The sequence below is a fragment of the Amia ocellicauda genome, chromosome 5, assembly GCF_036373705.1.
Source record: "Amia ocellicauda isolate fAmiCal2 chromosome 5, fAmiCal2.hap1, whole genome shotgun sequence".
In the NCBI taxonomy this organism is placed as follows: domain Eukaryota; kingdom Metazoa; phylum Chordata; class Actinopteri; order Amiiformes; family Amiidae; genus Amia; species Amia ocellicauda.
In genome coordinates this window covers 32,350,000-32,368,277 of record NC_089854.1, presented here as the reverse complement: position 1 = coordinate 32,368,277, position 18,278 = coordinate 32,350,000, and the positions used below count along the sequence as shown (strand labels likewise).

The 18,278-nt window shown below is 41.5% G+C and overlaps 1 protein-coding gene across 2 annotated transcripts in view; it reads right to left on the bottom strand.

Annotated features, from left to right (window-relative positions):
* Positions 1 to 2,410, bottom strand: part of st6galnac2 (ST6 (alpha-N-acetyl-neuraminyl-2,3-beta-galactosyl-1,3)-N-acetylgalactosaminide alpha-2,6-sialyltransferase 2) — a 32,591-nt gene extending 30,181 nt beyond the window's left edge. The window contains exon 1 of one of the 2 annotated variants that reach the window (XM_066704818.1): positions 1,921 to 2,410. In XM_066704818.1, the coding sequence (XP_066560915.1) occupies positions 1,921 to 2,045 (125 nt within the window). In that variant the 5' untranslated portion in view covers positions 2,046 to 2,410. Of the gene's footprint in view, positions 1 to 1,520; positions 1,624 to 1,920 lie in introns of those variants that run through there. The other variant, XM_066704821.1, reaches the window with a different exon arrangement.
* Positions 2,411 to 18,278: the final 15,868 nt, after the last annotated feature.

Below are 18,278 nucleotides of genomic sequence, written 5' to 3'. Positions count from 1 at the left end.
CATGACTTTTGGAGTGCCCTTGCATCCTAGTATCATGCACCTCCCTTTTTTCGCCCACTCATGACGGCCCAGTGGGTTGTATTGTCTAAGCACACATCTGGTATTGTGATTGGAGTGATGGGTCCCTGCCTCATCCTCTTCTCCTCATATTCACTAGAAGTTCTGCCACTAGGATGACCTCTCTTCCTTTCAAGATCTTTCCCACATTTGCAGAGGCCCTGTGCAATGTAGGTTTTGAAGGAGTACAACCACATTTTTTCCCTCTTTCAACATTCCACTGGCATCACAATCCTGTGTCTGTAGCACAGCCAGGCTGTCAACACTATCATGTCCAGGAAGTGGAACATGCTGGCAGTACTATTTTTTGGATCTAATTTGTGTGCTGTAGAATGCAATGAGTGAGTTGAGTAGATCAACTCCACCCATATGCCAACTGTATTCTCTTACAACAGCAGGACATGGGACTTGGATAGCCTTTCTTATTCTGTGATATGTTATATGCTCCACCATAATTGATCAAAAGGGACACCGAGTGATTGTCCTACCACTTCACAGCATGGAAATGGACATACACAGGCTATTTTCTGTTGAAATGACCCACGACCTCTCAAACCTGATTTTGGGATCCAATCCTCGCTATCACTGCATTCAAGCTCACTGTCCTTACGATCAGAGTAACTGTCCTATGATGCTCTTTTTGACCATGAAATGTCCTAATGTCCATTGCCTGTGAACACTGGATTGTATTTTGGAACCAGGACCACCATTTGTAATCACATATCTTCCATTGAGAAACATGCTGCCCAGAAACATAAACAGCACAACTTTGCCCTGAGGCAACAGAAAAGCAAATTTTTAGAAATATTTATATATATATATAACTATCATATATGCTTCCTTACAGGTACATACACATGCATATAATTTTAATTTCTAGTTATCATGACATTTATCTTTCCTTTCACACACACACACCTGTGCTCACAACAGTCTAGGCCCTGAAAGGATGCCCCTCCTACAATCAAACATTATACCCACTTTTGCATCTCATTGGATCAATCTAACACGTACTCAATTATCATCAAGTGCAAGGATACACAAAAACAAAACAAAAAAACATATGGGGAGGGTGTAAATGACAAAAATATGTGCAGTACGCCGTGCAGTAGAGGATTAGACATAAGAAACAACCCTTGCTCAATAGTTCGTTTTAGTGTGTGAATTACACAAATAACTGCTAAAACAGAAGGCAATGGATGGACACATATAGCTAACTTGGAAGAAATTTAAAAATAAACCATTGAAGTGTTCTTTTGAAAAGACGTAGCATCAATAAATGCGAGCGAGTTGAGTTGTGGACCCTGAGGAATGTTCAACAAGTGCAGTCTTGTTAGGATGAATCTGCTCCAACACAGAAGGCTTATTCATTGTCCTTTTCAGTACTTTGAATTGTACAATAGCGGAAAATCACCATACATCTATAAAAATATGAAATTCGGAAAATAATAAATGAGACCTACTGTGAACTACGTAGCATTATTTGAACTCCGATCGGACAGCAACTCCAAATGTCTCAAAGTTCTGTTTGTTACTTTAGCGCAACGTAACATGCTTTTCTCTTTCCGGCTGTGCATGTTGGACTTTTAAAACATCCCGGGTTTCACTGTAATCGTTCTCTTGGATAGTTGTTAACCACACCAAACAACCTCAACATTGAATTGTCATAATATTGTAGAAAGAAAAAAAAGTCAACAAAACCGCTTAAGGCAGCCTTTTCATTATAATTGATTATCTAGTGTTGTGTCATAGGCTATTGTGGTAGGGTGTGTAGACTATGTTTACTGACAACAAGATCCCGAGATGCGATATTCAAATTATTTACAAAACCAAAGAAAGGCAATGGCTCGGGCGTTTCCGTACCTTTGTTGTAAGTCGCCGTCGTGGAATAGGAAATCCAGCACATAGTAATGCGCATAGAGCAAAGTGGTGAGGGTGAACAAAAAAGCGCCCAGAAGAAGAAAAGCTTTCCAGCGACAGTTCGGCATCCCTTCCGAGTGAAGGAATACAAACCAAAAAAGAAAAGCGAAAAAGCGAAAAGCACAAGGGCAGAGGAAAAAACTAAGAAATCCTTCACTGGATCTGCAAAACCAACTCCCTGATCACATCCACGTTGGAGTTCAATATGAAGAGAAAGGGAACACAGATTCCACACTTGCCAAATACAGCCATTATGTCCACCTCACTTCCATACTCCTGCGTCTTGCTGAGATTTGCACACTTTCCCAATGCGCACACACTGGTGTTTCCACTGTATAATGAGTCAATTATTTGGATAGCGGTCCGGGGGGGCGCTTTTGAGTCTCCGGACTATCCTTATACTGAAGTTAACATATCAGCTGAAACTGAAAGGGGTACGGTTGTTGTTGATAGTATTAATGTTAATCGTGGTTTCTTGACTTTTAACAGTTGAATTGAGCCAAATGTGCGTGTTAATTAGTAAAAATGTCCCTGTGTTAAATGTATCCAGTGATTGGTGATTTAAAGAGACCTGTAAAACATGCTGGATTGAGGCTCTCCAGGAACAGGGTGCAGCGATTAACTTTTGGCCGAAGCTTCCGTCAATGATTGATGTTTTTACGTCAATAAAGAGAAGTAATATAATGCTTATAGTAGAGTATGACTAAATTGCAAGCCAAAAGAGCAACACAAATGTTTTGGTTTCAGTAGTTTATGGTGTGCTATTACCAAATGCCATCATGAAGATGAATGTAATACAAACTGATTTTTAAAATCTGTATGGAAGTGAGAACAAATAAACATTTGTGTTTTGTTTTTTTTTTTAAGTATATAAAAAAAACATATTGCATGCCTTTTTTAAAAATAATGCTTTTTAGCATTTCAAAACATGAAAATAGCAAATTAGATGTAATTAGCACAAAAATAAGTGATATGGTGCCAAAACAACTCCCAAGTCAATAACAAAAATAATCCAAATAAGGATATGATATTAGTATGAAGAGCCAACTTAATCACATCAGATGAGTCCTTTAAAATGAAATGTGCTTGACTTAAGCAGTTGCTATGAATTGACGTTTTCCATTGTGTTTTTGTTTTGTTTGTTTGTTTGACCTGCCCTGTTGCCCAGTTAACATTCGCCTGTGGGTGTTCATCTGTCACATGACTAAGGAGAATGAAAAGTCACTTAGTTTCTTCCTCTTTTCTCTCACTGCTGAGACAAACTGTAGCAACTTGGCCAAGAAGTACCCAGTTTACCATACACAAAGACTATTCTATTCAGCTATAATTAACATTTTAAATAAAATGTGAAATTCTTAAACAATTCTTAAACTGTGAAAACATTTAAATTAATTGAGTAATTGATGTTGGAACAAAAAGCTGAAGCCACTGCAGCTCTGCTCATGAGGTCACCGCAGTCTGACACTCCTTATGCAGTGGCTTCTTGGGCCATGGAGCCCTAGAGGTTTCAGTAAGATGCACAGGGAATAAAACACTAACTTCAAAACTTACGTTGTCCACTCCACTGATGGTTTCCTGCAAGCAGCTACATTAAGAGTAGAGGGCAGAGTTGTGCTGAATTATACATTTTAAGAACTGGGCCAAACACTGCACTTGTATAGCAATCTTCTCTGAATCTCACACAGTGGTGGGAAACTGAGCGTGAACTGCAAAAAACAGTTTTGCATATTATGCACTTATATCACAAGGTTAAGCAGGGAAGCCACACAGAATAGTGTAGTTTATATACTCAGCAAAAAAAGAAATGTCCGTTTTTCAGGACACTGTATTTGAAAGATAATTTTGTAAAAATCCAATTAACTTTACAGATCTTTATTGTAAAGGGTTTAAACAATGTTTTCCATGCTTGTTCAATGAACCATAAACAATGAATTAATATGCACCTGTGGAACGGTTGTTAAGACACTAACAGCTTACAGACGGTAGGCAATTAAGGTCACAGTTATACAAACTTAGGACACTAAAGAGACCTTTCTACTGACTCTGAAAAACACCAAAAGAAAGATGCCCAGGGTCTCTGCTCACCTGCGTGAACGTGCCTTCGGCATGCTGCAAGGAGGCATGAGGACTGCAGATGTGGCCAGGGCAATAAATTGCAATGTCCGTACTGTGAGACGCCTAAGACAGTGCTACAGGGAGACAGGAAGGACAGCCGATCATCCTTGCAGTGGCCAACCATGTGTAACAACACCTGCACAGGATCAGTACATCCGAATATCACACCTGTGGAACAGGTACAGGATGGCAACAACAACTGCCCGAGTTACACCAGGAACGCACAATCCCTCCATCAGTGCTCAGACTGTCCACAATAGGCTGAGAGAGGCTGGACTGAGGGCCTGTAAGCCTGTTGTAAGGCAGGTCCTTAACAGACATCACCAGCAACAACGTCGCCTATGGGCACAAACCCACCTTCGCTGGACGTGATTTCCTGCAAGACAGGAATGTCAGTGTTCTGCCATGGCCAGCGAAGAGTCTGGATCTTAATCCCATTGAGCACGTCTGGGACCTGTTGGATTGGAGGGAGAGGGCTAGGGCCATTCCCCCAAGAAATGTCTGGGAACTTGCAAGTGCCTTGGTGGAAGAGTGGAGTAATATCTCACAGCAAGAACTGGCAAATCTGGAGCAGTCCATGAGGAGGAGATGCACTGCAGTACTAAATGCAGCTGGTGGCCACATCAGATACTGTCTGTTACTTTTGATTTTGACCCCCCCTTTGTTCAGGGACACATTATTCAATTTCTGTTAGTCACATGTCTGTGAAACTTGTTCAGTTTATGTCTTAGTTGTTGAATCTTTTTATGTTCATACAAATATTTACACGTGTTAAGTTTGCTGAAAATAAAAGCAGTTGAAAGTGAGAGGACGTTTATTTTTTTGCTGAGTTTAGTTGGGTTATCCTGTAACATAGTGGCCCTCAACCCTTGTCCCCGAGATCCACAGTCAAGCAGGCTGGAGGATTCTGTTTAGATTATTACCTTCCATAGATTAAGAAAAAATGTTTAAATTGTCTCAGTTAAGTGAATTTGTGAATTGTTCAATCACCCAGTAACGTGCTCATTTAGGAATTAATAAAAGATTACTTAATTGTTTTGAGATTGAGAAGTACACAGCTGTGGCCAACTGTAAACAGGTCTTGTAGCCAATCACAGCATAGGTGATGGAGGAGTGAAAGGTTTTCTGGACCTTTAAGCAAATTGGCAGTAGACAGTAGTCTTCATCATGATCTTCTTCCACTGATGGAAAGCAGAATTGAATCTCTCCAACATCAGGACTGGAGACCATTGCATTGAAGAAGGTAGAGGGAGGGGGTGATCTGTCATTATGCTTTTACGGTGCTTACTTACAAACTGATCAACAGCTACAGATGTTTACCATGCTGCTTCAAGTCTTGGTCCCAATGTTCAAATTGCTTTCAGAGCAATTGTTCAACATACAATGATGTTAACAAACCTGGGAAGTTTTGTAAGTTTTGATCATAACTGCTTGACCAAGTTAGCAATTTTAAGGCTGATTTTCGAAAGTTAGGAAAAGATCAGCTGATTTAATAGAATTACTTACATTGTTTCATGTTTTACCAATTGGCATAATATATGATGTCTTTTCACACTTATTGTGTGTGATTATACAAGCTTTAAGTGTGTTGCAGTATATTTGTACTGTGCTTACTCTGTAGTAAGTCCCTTATCAACTTTAGAAAATCAGGGCCTTTGATCCAACATTTTGGATTGGACACGTAAACTGACAAAATCTATAAAAAGTGCTGGGAATGCAAAGCTTGTCGCCAGCCTCGATTTTGTGGCCTTGAGTGCCAAACTTTTCCTTTCTTTCCCTTTTTCTAACACTATTCAGAGGCCATTTTCAATGGTTGGACAAAAGCTATGATCGTGTGTGTGTGTGTGTGTGTGTTTGGGGTGAGGGTGGGGGGTCGTATTCAGAGACCCACAGATTGAGTGAAAGAAACTCTTTCAACTTCAAAAGAAAAGCAGGCCTTAAGAGTTCCCTAGCAACAGGAGTGACTCAGCATGGCCCTGGATTGTGACAGAACCTAATTTTCGTTGATCTACAGTTGAAGTCCAAAACCATTAAGCCAGCCATCCAGAATCTGGTGGGTTCATTTATTTCCCTTCATTTTTTCAGTTGAATTTCCCACAAATGAAGGGGCTTTCAGGCCCTGTCAGCTGGGACTCTTGTCAGTTCACCCACTGGCATCCCATTGGCCTGTTGTGTCATCCGATTGAAAGCAAAAGAGCTGGCAAATAGATGCTAGTGTCCAAGTGACTACTGTCAAGCCAAGAAGAATGTATGCACAAGTAGCAACTGGAGTGGGATTTTCAGTCTTTCTTTAATCTTAATTGATTCAACGGGGGTGGGGGGTGGGGAGGGTGTGTGTGTATGCATGCTTTATATAATACTGTTTGGCAAAATACTCATTAACTCAACAGGTTTAGACACAAAACAGTAACTTCATATAGAACTTTAAAATACTTTTTTTTCCCCGTAAGAAAATGCAGAGCAGAGTTTCTCCATTATGCATGCAGTAGGTAGACTAGGCATAATTTTCACTATTACATCCATAGTTTATAATTATAATGTATTAATAATTAATGGGTGATAAACTGCAACTTTATCATAGTAGTAATGGCACTAAAGAAGGTGCAAATATTTTCCCCAAGTAGTTGACTACATTACTTAAAATTCTGTCGGATCTCAAAGTGTCCCGGTGAACAGGAAACCATACAGTCACACTAGCACTGAAAGTAATTATTACCCAGGCTGCTTTGGGGGAAGACAGATGTCTTGCTCTTTAGATGTTTTATTTTCTGCCGACTGGTAAGTGTTGAAATGGTGACAAATCGTGAAACATTGAAGAGCTCTCCTTTGGAGTTATTACAGCAGCCATGATTGTGATGAAAGTTCTACTTTGAAATTGGAAAAGTTACTAAATAGATAGAAAAAGGAAAAGAGAAACAATACAATATGCAACACCATAACCCCTAAAAAGCATCCACTCAGACCTCAGATACCAACATACCAACTGTACACAGTGTATTAACTCGTCTTTAATTTCACCTTTCTACTTGGAGCTGAAACTGAGAAGCTTCTGCAAGGAAAACATATTTGATGCCCTTCAAAGAAGAAAATTATGTTGCATTAAAATCAGCAGCAAAGTAAAAGAAGCTCATCTGTGACTTGGCAGCTCTCTTGCAGTATTGGTTTCAGCCATCGAAGGCTTTTGCAGAGGATGCTGAGCTCTGGGGAACCAAATCAAGAACAATTATTTACTTTATCATTTTGATATTTCATCTAAGCTTAAAATGTTTTAGAAATTAGCTGATGGAATTCAAAGTATGAGGCAGTGTGGACATAAACAGATGTATTCCTAATATTCTGTTTAAGACCTTTGGTAAAAGTGCTGTCATGCTCCAGGAAACCTAATAAGTTAAGTCCATGTGTAAGAAAATATTTTAGTCAGGAGAGAGAGTCCTGAGTTATTGGATTGCATAGTTTTATTTGTCACTCAGGGTTTCCCTATAGAATCTAATTACTGTCAATACAGGTATAAACCTTTTTTACCAAGTAAGTATGGAGAACCTGGAAGTGTTTTCAGATAAGATAGCTAGCTAGCTATTCACTTGTAGAATGTATGGGGGAGATTGACACCTTCCAAACACAAGGCCAAAACATTTGATTGTGTGAGAAACTTATGACTTGAACTCACAACTCTGTTTGAATATTGACATTTCTCTGGTAAAAATAGAAACGGCACTGTTGAGTATGCCCAGCTAATCAAATAACATTTTGGCAATATTGCAAAAACCTAAAACAAAAAACAATCAGACATTGCAGCAACATCAATTTGTAAATTCCAAGGGATGTTTTCAAAAGGTTGAAAAATAAAAAAATTAAGTTACATGTGCAGCCCTCACCCAGGGTGACTTATAGTTTTGCCATAAAACATTTTCAAAGCATTACAAAGTGCAGTAAATACAATCAGCAAAAAATACAATAAGTATACCTATTCTAGTACAAATAAGCTAACAAGTGTAAACATAATAGAGTTCTGTCCCTGGTGTGTGCCAAAGGGTGGGGTAGGCAAAGGAACAGGAATAGTTAAAGTAAATTTTATAAATGTATATTTATAAATATATATACACATGCATACTGATGGGTGATACAATAAAGCAATTAACATCCTATCATGCTCTGTGGCATGTATAAAAATGCTGAGAAGGCCTAGTTGACCTCGATTTTGGATCAAGATGACAAGAATAAAGAATAAAGTGACTTTGAAAGGGGTCATTATTGTGGCACAAATGGCAGGAGCTTCAGTCACAAAGATGCTCAACTGGCTAGTGCATGTGTGGCAACACCAAGAGAATGGTACAGGCCTGACTGCTTGACCCCTACAGTGAGGGGGTCCGGAGAGGGCTGGGGAGGGCATTTTCCTGCCATGGTTTGGGTCAACTTAGAGGCAAGGGTCACCTTTATCCTATGGTGAAACATTTCTATCCTGATGGGAGTGGTCTCTTCCAGGATGACAATGCCCTCATCCACAGTGCACGAGGGGTTATTGAATGGTTTGATGAGTATGAAAATGATGTGAATCATATGCTATGGCCTTCACAGTCACCAGATTTTGGACCAACGTGTTAGACAGCGCTCTCCACCACCATCATCAAAACACCAAGTGAGGGAATATCTTTTGGAAGAATACTGTTCCATCCCTCCAGTAGAGTCCAGAGACTTGTAGAATCTGTGCCAAGAGCATTGAAGCTGTTCTGGTGGCTCATGGTGCCCAACACCTTACTGAGACACTTTATGATCTTTTTTCCTTTAATTTGTCTGTATATATTGTGTATGCATGCTAGATAACACATTTGTGCTTGATATGTAACAAAGTGACAGAGATGAACAGTACTGCACATGAATCAGAGAACACTAAGAGAAATATGTAACAGAACCAGTGAAAACAGAGCAGGTGGTGGAGAGACCTTGCCAGGACCTACCAGTCCCTGACCACCCGAATTTCTGCCCTTATCTTAACTACCCCTAAACTGTCCCTTAATTATTGTACGAGAATCATGCAATGTATTTTGCACTAGTTCTGTATTACTCTTATTAAGAATGATGCGGTATATTGTATGTTCTTGCTCTTAGGGCAGGATGAAATTAAAATGTTTGCGCTGCAAGTTGCTTGCAGAAGCATTAGCAGCATGTCTGCGAATGAATATCGTGCTGCAAAACTTTTGCTCATACTCACTGCGTGATGTCTATTCAGCCTATATCCTATATAAGGAGGATGTTTTGCATGATACATTTGGCATTAGTTTAAAGTTTAAAATGTACGTTGTCACAACGTTGTACAACGTGACTCGGACATTTTTCATGAAAAGTCTTTATCATTACTACTTGATTTAACATAAACTATTATTCCCTTCCGAAGTATAAGGATAAATAAATATCAAATACTACCAAGATCAGGATATTGTTGTGTGGAGAAACACTCTACGTTTTGCTTATAACCTGTTTTCAAGCAGCAGCAGTAAAACGGGTCCCCCCTCCAACTGAAACCAAACTGCAGTTAAACATGCAGATCAGAGAGACAGATTGGTGGCAAAACACAACACAGGTAAAAAAAAAAAAGAAAAAAAAAACTGACAATACATATTACTAAATGTTCTTTTGCGATAGACCTTTAACTAAAGCGTACAAAATGGAGTATCCTCTTTAGCCCTTTACACCCCACCCTATTTTTCCTGTTATTTTCCTTATTTATTTGTGTGTAGCTCCTTGATAGTTTGTGCCATATGCATTTCTTATATCAAATGCAAGAAAAATGTGTGCCCTTTCATATTGTAAAAGGGTTATTCAGCTGACCGAGTGAAAAAACAGAAGCACAAGCATATGCAAGTTAGCCCCATACACTCTGAGAAAATTGTGATTTTGAAAGCTTGCAGCTCAGTCTAGGAAGGCCCTATACACGCGCGTCCACAAAAGAGTGTAAATGGTTAACACTGAGGTGTGTATGGGCTAGATATTCGTAAGGAATGCACGTTATTTCCCATATTCAAAACTCTGTTTTGCGCGGCGCAATCCATTCTGCACCGTTCAACCTTTAATTGTATGCAAGGTGCAAAATAGGGGGAGTGGATTAAATTATGCTTGATTTTTGTTATATTCATAGCAGTGCACCGCGCAAAAAAACAGGTTTGCGACGTAAATGCCGCACACAGCACTATTTCAGGGGACAGCTCCTGGACAGTGACATTCCAGTGCATAGTCTGATTGTATACATGGTTATCTTTCAAGTCGGAAGCACTGCTCAAGGGGGAGGGGTTTCTGTACACTTCCGTAGGAACCTGATCGAAACATCACTCTATCAAAGCTGACATTGGCCTCTGCGCACATCACTCAGAACAGATCCCTTCCACTTCCTGTTCTATAAAACGTGACGTCAGTGCAGGTTCGTCCTCTTTTGCCATTTCGCTGGACTCGAGAACATAAGCTCTCTCATTAACAAACAATTTCTGTCCAATCTACACTCACCTAAAGGATTATTAGGAACACCTGTTCAATTTCTCATTAATGCAATTATCTAACCAACCAATCACATGGCAGTTGCTTCAATGCATTTAGGGGTGTGGTCCTGGTCAAGACAATCTCCTGAACTCCAAACTGAATGTCTGAATGGGAAAGAAAGGTGATTTAAGCAATTTTGAGCGTGGCATGGTTGTTGGTGCCAGACGGGCCGGTCTGAGTATTTCACAATCTGCTCAGTTACTGGGATTTTCACACACAACCATTTCTAGGGTTTACAAAGAATGGTGTGAAAAGGGAAAAACATCCAGTATGCGGCAGTCCTGTGGGCGAAAATGCCTTGTTGATGCTAGAGGTCAGAGGAGAATGGGCCGACTGATTGAAGCTGATAGAAGAGCAACTTTGACCGAAATAACCACTCGTTACAACCGAGGTATGCAGCAAAGCATTTGTGAAGCCACAACACGTACAACCTTGAGGCGGATGGGCTACAACAGCAGAAGACCCCACCGGGTACCACTCATCTCCACTACAAATAGGAAAAAGAGGCTACAATTTGCACAAGCTCACCAAAACTGGACAGTTGAAGACTGGAAAAATGTTGCCTGGTCTGATGAGTCTCGATTTCTGTTGAGACATTCAGATGGTAGAGTCAGACTTTGGCGTAAACAGAATGAGAACATGGATCCATCATGCCTTGTTACCACTGTGCAGGCTGGTGGTGGTGGTGTAATGGTGTGGGGGATGTTTTCTTGGCACACTTTAGGCCCCTTAGTGCCAATTGGGCATCGTTTAAATGCCACGGCCTACCTGAACATTGTTTCTGACCATGTCCATCCCTTTATGACCACCATGTACCCATCCTCTGATGGCTACTTCCAGCAGGATAATGCACCATGTCACAAAGGTCGAATCATTTCAAATTGGTTTCTTGAACATGACAATGAGTTCACTGTACTAAAATGGCCCCCACAGTCACCAGATCTCAACCCAATAGAGCATCTTTGGGATGTGGTGGAACGGGAGCTTCGTGCCCTGGATGAGCATCCCACAAATCTCCATCAACTGCAAGATGCTATCCTATCAATATGGGCCAACATTTCTAAAGAATGCTTTCAGCACCTTGTTGAATCAATGCCACGTAGAATTAAGGCAGTTCTGAAGGCGAAAGGGGGTCAAACACAGTATTAGTATGGTGTTCCTAATAATCCTTTAGGTGAGTGTATATCATTGCATTAACTGTCCATCATCATAATATTGCTGCAACACGTCTTTCCTGTCACGGAAGGTGCGCTCAGTCGTCTCTCATTGCTGCCATTTGACAACTCCTAACTAGTTAGTGGACCTGGTGAGACCATATTGTTACAATGTGTCTCTCTCCTTGACAGACCACTGTTTGTTGCTGATTTCGCTCATTTTTAATCAAAACTCTCCTCACTGCTCGCGTCTCTGCTGGCATTTTAAAAATGGGGGTTGACCTCCAGCCTTTACACCAACCCCCAGCCCCTGACATCATGGGTTCCTTGGTTCCAGACCAGGTGCCCGAAAAGGCGGCTCTGTGCCGGCCGGGAACCATTTTTTTGGCGGTGGAAAAGCACGGAACAGTTCCAGATTAGGCACCAGCTACGAACTAGCACGGGCACCATGTCGGTGGAAAAGCAAGCTGCTCCTGGATTTACTGACAGGCTGTCGATGTGTTCTCAGGGTCTGTCATGTCTGTCACATTGCCTTACGAGGCCGTGTTGCGGTGGTGCATGCGTCTGGCATGTGCCGGCTCCTGCGCCCTGTGATGTATATAGTTCGTTTTGTCACAACGTGGTCAAGCTGGTGTGGCCTTGTTTCTAGCTATGCTAGTGGAGCAAGCGGCCATTACTCTGATGTCCCACGTGTGGGGCATGAGCAGGCTCCTGCGCCCCATGGTGTATATAATTCGTTGTACGAAATCGAATTGTCAGCACAATAGAGCGCTTCCACTCTGTACTATTCAGTTGAGTTGGATGCTCCTGTGCTGTGCGCAGGCAGCATTAATGTTCCTGCTGCCATGCAATATATATTGTTGTTCATTTGTACAACATTTTAGAGCTGGTGTGGCCTTGCTCCCAGCTGGGCTAGTGGAGCAAGCGTTCAATGCTCCCATGTTATGCGAAGAGTGCATGAACGGTTTCCTGCACAGCGCAATGTTATGGTTTGATGGTCATGGTAGAGCCTGCTGTTGTCCTGCGAGCACACGTCTGGGGGGAATTGTATATAGTTACCCAATTACACAGATCTATTTTTTATTAAACAATTAAGGATTATTTAAACCTCACTACTACTTTATTATCCCGCTGATACACAATACAAACCAAAATACATTGTAACGCACTAGGGAGACGCTCCGGGCCGCGGCTGGGCGGGGACTCGAACCCCATTCTCCTGCGCCACACTGACCTCTTAGCGAGCCTTCAGAATTGCTACAATTGTATACATTACCGGCATATTGTACTAATATTCCATTTTAACAGTAGGTATACAACTATCACTATACTGCTACTACTACTACTACTACTACTACTACTACTACTACTACTACTAATAATAATAATAATAATAATAATAATAATAATAATAATAATAATAATAATACTGTCCAAAAAAAATTCGAATGGCCCACGTAATACTAGAACCCTTAAAAAAATCCTCATAATCTACACATTAGGTTAAATCTAATATATAGATGTGCCTTGGGGCCATGTAAATGTAAATGTATATTAGAATTGTTCATTTTAAACTGGTAATTTCGAGATTAGAAGTTTAAATTTCAAGTTTTAAAGCCGAAATTCTGAGGGTTTTTCCTTTCACATGACCCCAGCGCTTTTCCGTACTAATAAAATATTTATTTACTTTGTATTATTACAATTGTTAAATGAACTCATACAGAACACAAACTAAGGATTACAATAAAATTTTTAAAAAATGTTACTCGAGCAAAGGGTGTATTGGAAATTAAATAATGAACACACTTAAGCTGTGTTAGAAGAAAGACAGTACCCTGCATATATTGTGTAGAAAACAACACAAAATGTGTCAAAGTACTATTAACGTTTTTTTATGCAGAATTTCAACACATTACTTCTAAGAGTGCACGATTCAGGGAATGTTAACTCCTATGAAATATAAGAGGGAAATGAATTCATTGATATCCAGTTAGAGTGGATCATTAATCGAATTCTGTATGAGTTCATTTAACAATTGTAATAATACAAAGTAAATAAATATTTTATTAGTACGGAAATAAATAAAAAACAACTTAATAATCATAATAATAGGACAACCAAATAAGCACTGAATTGAATAACGCTTAAGTAAAATAAATGAACAAATTACCCCATTTGTGCACTGTAAGCACTGTATTTTCAAAAGATAAAAACAAGGTTACTTATGGAAATCAAAAAGGATATGGTGGCTACAGCACTGCAGTAGGTGCTACACGCCTGTTATGGACACACAGCAGCATTAATGCACATAATAAGATTATGTTTGATTCTGTGATGACCTGCATACATACAGACAATTATGGGTATTGGGTAATATTTATTACTACTATGTCCACCATATCGTGTTTGTATTGCAATACTACGTGTATGAGCCTTGTTGTTTGCCCTATCAGGACAATGGCATAGAGGTGTGCACTACTATATCAACCGAAGAGGTATGCATTCGGGACCAGATTAGAGTGCACTGCAGTGTGGACTGATGCCAGATGTAATTTCTACGTGTCATGTTACACGTTGTTATTTGTACACACACACACACACACACACATATATATATATATATATATACACTCACCTAAAGGATTATTAGGAACACCATACTAATACTGTGTTTGACCCCCTTTTGCCTTCAGAACTGCCTTAATTCTACGTGGCATTGATTCAACAAGGTGCTGAAAGCATTCTTTAGAAATGTTGGCCCATATTGATAGGATAGCATCTTGCAGTTGATGGAGATTTGTGGGATGCACATCCAGGGCACGAAGCTCCCGTTCCACCACATCCCAAAGATGCTCTATTGGGTTGAGATCTGGTGACTGTGGGGGCCAGTTTAGTACAGTGAACTCATTGTCATGTTCAAGAAACCAATTTGAAATGATTCGACCTTTGTGACATGGTGCATTATCCTGCTGGAAGTAGCCATCAGAGGATGGGTACATGGTTGTCATAAAGGGATGGACATGGTCAGAAACAATGTTCAGGTAGGCCGTGGCATTTAAACGATGCCCAATTGGCACTAAGGGGCCTAAAGTGTGCCAAGAAAACATCCCCCACACCATTACACCACCACCACCAGCCTGCACAGTGGTAACAAGGCATGATGGATCCATGTTCTCATTCTGTTTACGCCAAATTCTGACTCTACCATCTGATGTCTCAACAGAAATCGAGACTCATCAGACCAGGCAACATTTTTCCAGTCTTCAACTGTCCAGTTTTGGTGAGCTTGTGCAAATTGTAGCCTCTTTTTCCTATTTGTAGTGGAGATGAGTGGTACCCGGTGGGGTCTTCTGCTGTTGTAGCCCATCCGCCTCAAGGTTGTACGTGTTGTGGCTTCACAAATGCTTTGCTGCATACCTCGGTTGTAACGAGTGGTTATTTCAGTCAAAGTTGCTCTTCTATCAGCTTGAATCAGTCGGCCCATAATTGCATTAATGAGAAATTGAGCAGGTGTTCCTAATAATCCTTTAGGTGAGTGTATATACAAATAACAACGTGAAATATGACACTCGCCTCTTTCCAGCACTGCCTTCATTCATCCACCTGCAGAATCCTGCTCCTTTAATACTATGCCTTATTAACATATTGTAATGCCTCGGTAATTGGAAACATGAGATGCAAATTTGAATTGCGTGAAGCCTTAATTACACTAAATATACCAGTTTTTGTGCAATATTTGCATGGTGCATTTATCCAATAACTGCGCAATACTGTGTTCAAACAGTGGTGATAACCGTGCACTTTGGAGTGGCTCAGGTGGGTTTACGAGGCCCAAACAGTTTTTGCACAACACAGGAAAAAAATGTTGTATTCCAATGTCGCACAAAAATTTGCGCCATGTTTGAATCTCTCTCCTTTTTTGTCCAAGTCGCATAATTTTTGGGCAGCACACATTTTGCGTGGAAATTATGCGAAGTTTGGGCCCTATGTGCCCTGAAATCAAATGTCCAAGTATATCCATATATGTAAGGTTGAGGTTGAGGTTCAGGTATAATACTGATTATTGGTAGTGTATTTTACATTACGAAAATGAAAACATACAAAATTTTAATACTTGTGATTATTATTTTTTTAAATCAATTCTAAAATCATTTTAAACTTTTTTAAGTACCTTTTTTTAAATCTTAAAGTGATTTAAATTAAACCAAAGAATACATGAACTCAAAATACATGTGCAATAAATCATTCAACAAAAGATGTGTTTAAAAGGCAAACTGCCAAACCAACAAAAATAGTCAAATGCATTGAAATTAACAGAAAATGCACCAGATAAATCAAAAAACACTTAAAACAATAAAATAAAGACAAAACCAAAACAATCTGATGCATTTAAAATTAAAATCATAACAGTTAATGCATTTGATAAAGAAACAAACCAAAACAACCAAACAAAGCAAGTGGATTTAAAATCAACACATTTCATAAAAAGCATTTAAAATTAATTTTTAAAAGATGATAATTAATCAATAAAAGAATAAAATATCGCAGACTCGGGCTCCAGCAGGGGGAAATGATCATCCCTGGAGGTGGGGTCCCATCACGGGATCCTAAGCTCCCCCAGATCTCGAAGATGCCAGTTCTTGAAGGCTTCCTCCTTGCCCCTCTGATGGACCTCCAGATTGACATTAGTCCCTAACTAGAACCATGCCCCTCCACTTGATGACAACTGGGTCCAGCTCCTGCTTGTTGAAGAAACAGATGTTCTGTCCCTTCCACAGGGCCTGTTTCCATGCGCAGATGACACACCACCAGCACCTCAAGGTTGAAGATGTCATTCCCTTGGCTGGTCCATAAAGGATCTGCTGGGCGGTTGCCCGCACAGGAACGGCAAACCTGCGGAGGAATGGGAAAAACAGGAGCCAGACCCTGCGAGCAGAGGGGCAATCCCTTAAGATATGAGCCTCTGCCTCCCTTCCCAGGCAACCCTTGTAGGGGTAGGTGTCAAAAAGGGCCAGGCCCCTTCTGTACATGAAGGAAATCTTCTATTTGACTTTGTGGAGGCCTACTTCAAGTGCAAAGGCTCGGGGCGGCCTGTAGAACGGTGGTGGATCCCACGAGTGTGGCCTGGCGTTATCCATGGCGCAGAGGCCGAATGGTCTCAGGCTGCTGGCAAAATAAAAGCAGTTCATGAAACTCACTTTCTTGCCAGCAGCCTGGATGTTCTTGGCCACATATGCCAGCCCCTGCGCCTTAATAAGCTGCACAACATCCGGGACCCCCCTACCTCCATCCAGGGCACCCTTCACCATTTGACTCTTTTCAGCCTCTCCATTTTGCTCCCCCAGACGAACCGAAATATAATTCTTGTAACTAGTTTTGCAGTGTCCTTGTCTGGGGGGAAGATCATACAAATGTAGAGAAGAATCGGGAAGAGGATGGCCTTTATGACCAGCACCTTACCAGCCATCGTCAAGGTCCTTGTGCTCCAGCCATGGATCTTTCTTTGGACCTTGGATAAGACTTCCTTCCAGCTCCGGGTGCCCGTGTTGGTCCCGTCGATCGTGATCCCCAGAACCTTGATGTACGGCTTCACAGGGAACACAGTTGGCAGGCCCTGGCCAACAGGCCATGCCTTGGAGAGGTAGACCTCGCTCTTGTCCTTATTGACAGCGGCCCCCGTCGCGCTGCAGAAGCCGTCCAGCAGTTCCTCAACCCTGGCCACAGACGGCACTTCCATGCAGACCATGGCCACATTGTCCATATAGGCCAGGGCTTTCAGTTGCTCTCCGCTGGAACCCAGGAGATGGAAACCTGTCACCCGGGCGTCCCGGCGTCCTCCTGCCCCGAGGAGTCGATCATGGAGGACATTGCAGGCCGCCTCTCCTTCACTTTCTTGAAGAAGAAGCGGCTGCATTTCTTGTCATCCTCCATGATGCGGACCCTGGAAAGAACCTTGATCTTCTCTTTTTACCTCCATATAGAGGGTGGAGAGACTCAGATTCACCCGGGCTACCTCCTCAGCCAGGTCGAAGGCGCTGGAGACGGGCGTTCAGATGGAAATATCTTGCCCGCCTCTCGTGAGCTTTCCGTTTCCCTAGCTGAATGAAGTAGCCCTTGGTTCTGCTCTTCACCATCTCCCACCACTCTATGGGAGAATCAAAAAGGTCCCTCAGGGTCCTCCACTCCTCGAGGCGTCTGCTAAAGGTCTTAATTACATGAGCGTCATCGAACAGAGAGGTATTGAGCTTCCAGACCCCAGGCCCCGACTCCCATGTGCTCGGAATAAGCACCTCTGTCGTCAGGAGCCTGTGGTCTGAAAAGAAGACGGCATCTGAAGACATGCCCTCTCCCACCGCACAGGTTGCAGGCCCTCTCCTGCTTGCAGGCCCTGGTCTGATGTTCTCTGCCGCAGACCTTGCACTTAATAACTGTGCAGGCTGTGGCTAAATGACCGGCCCCGCAGTTCCTACAAAGGTTCAGGTATATGCCTGCCTAACATGCTGT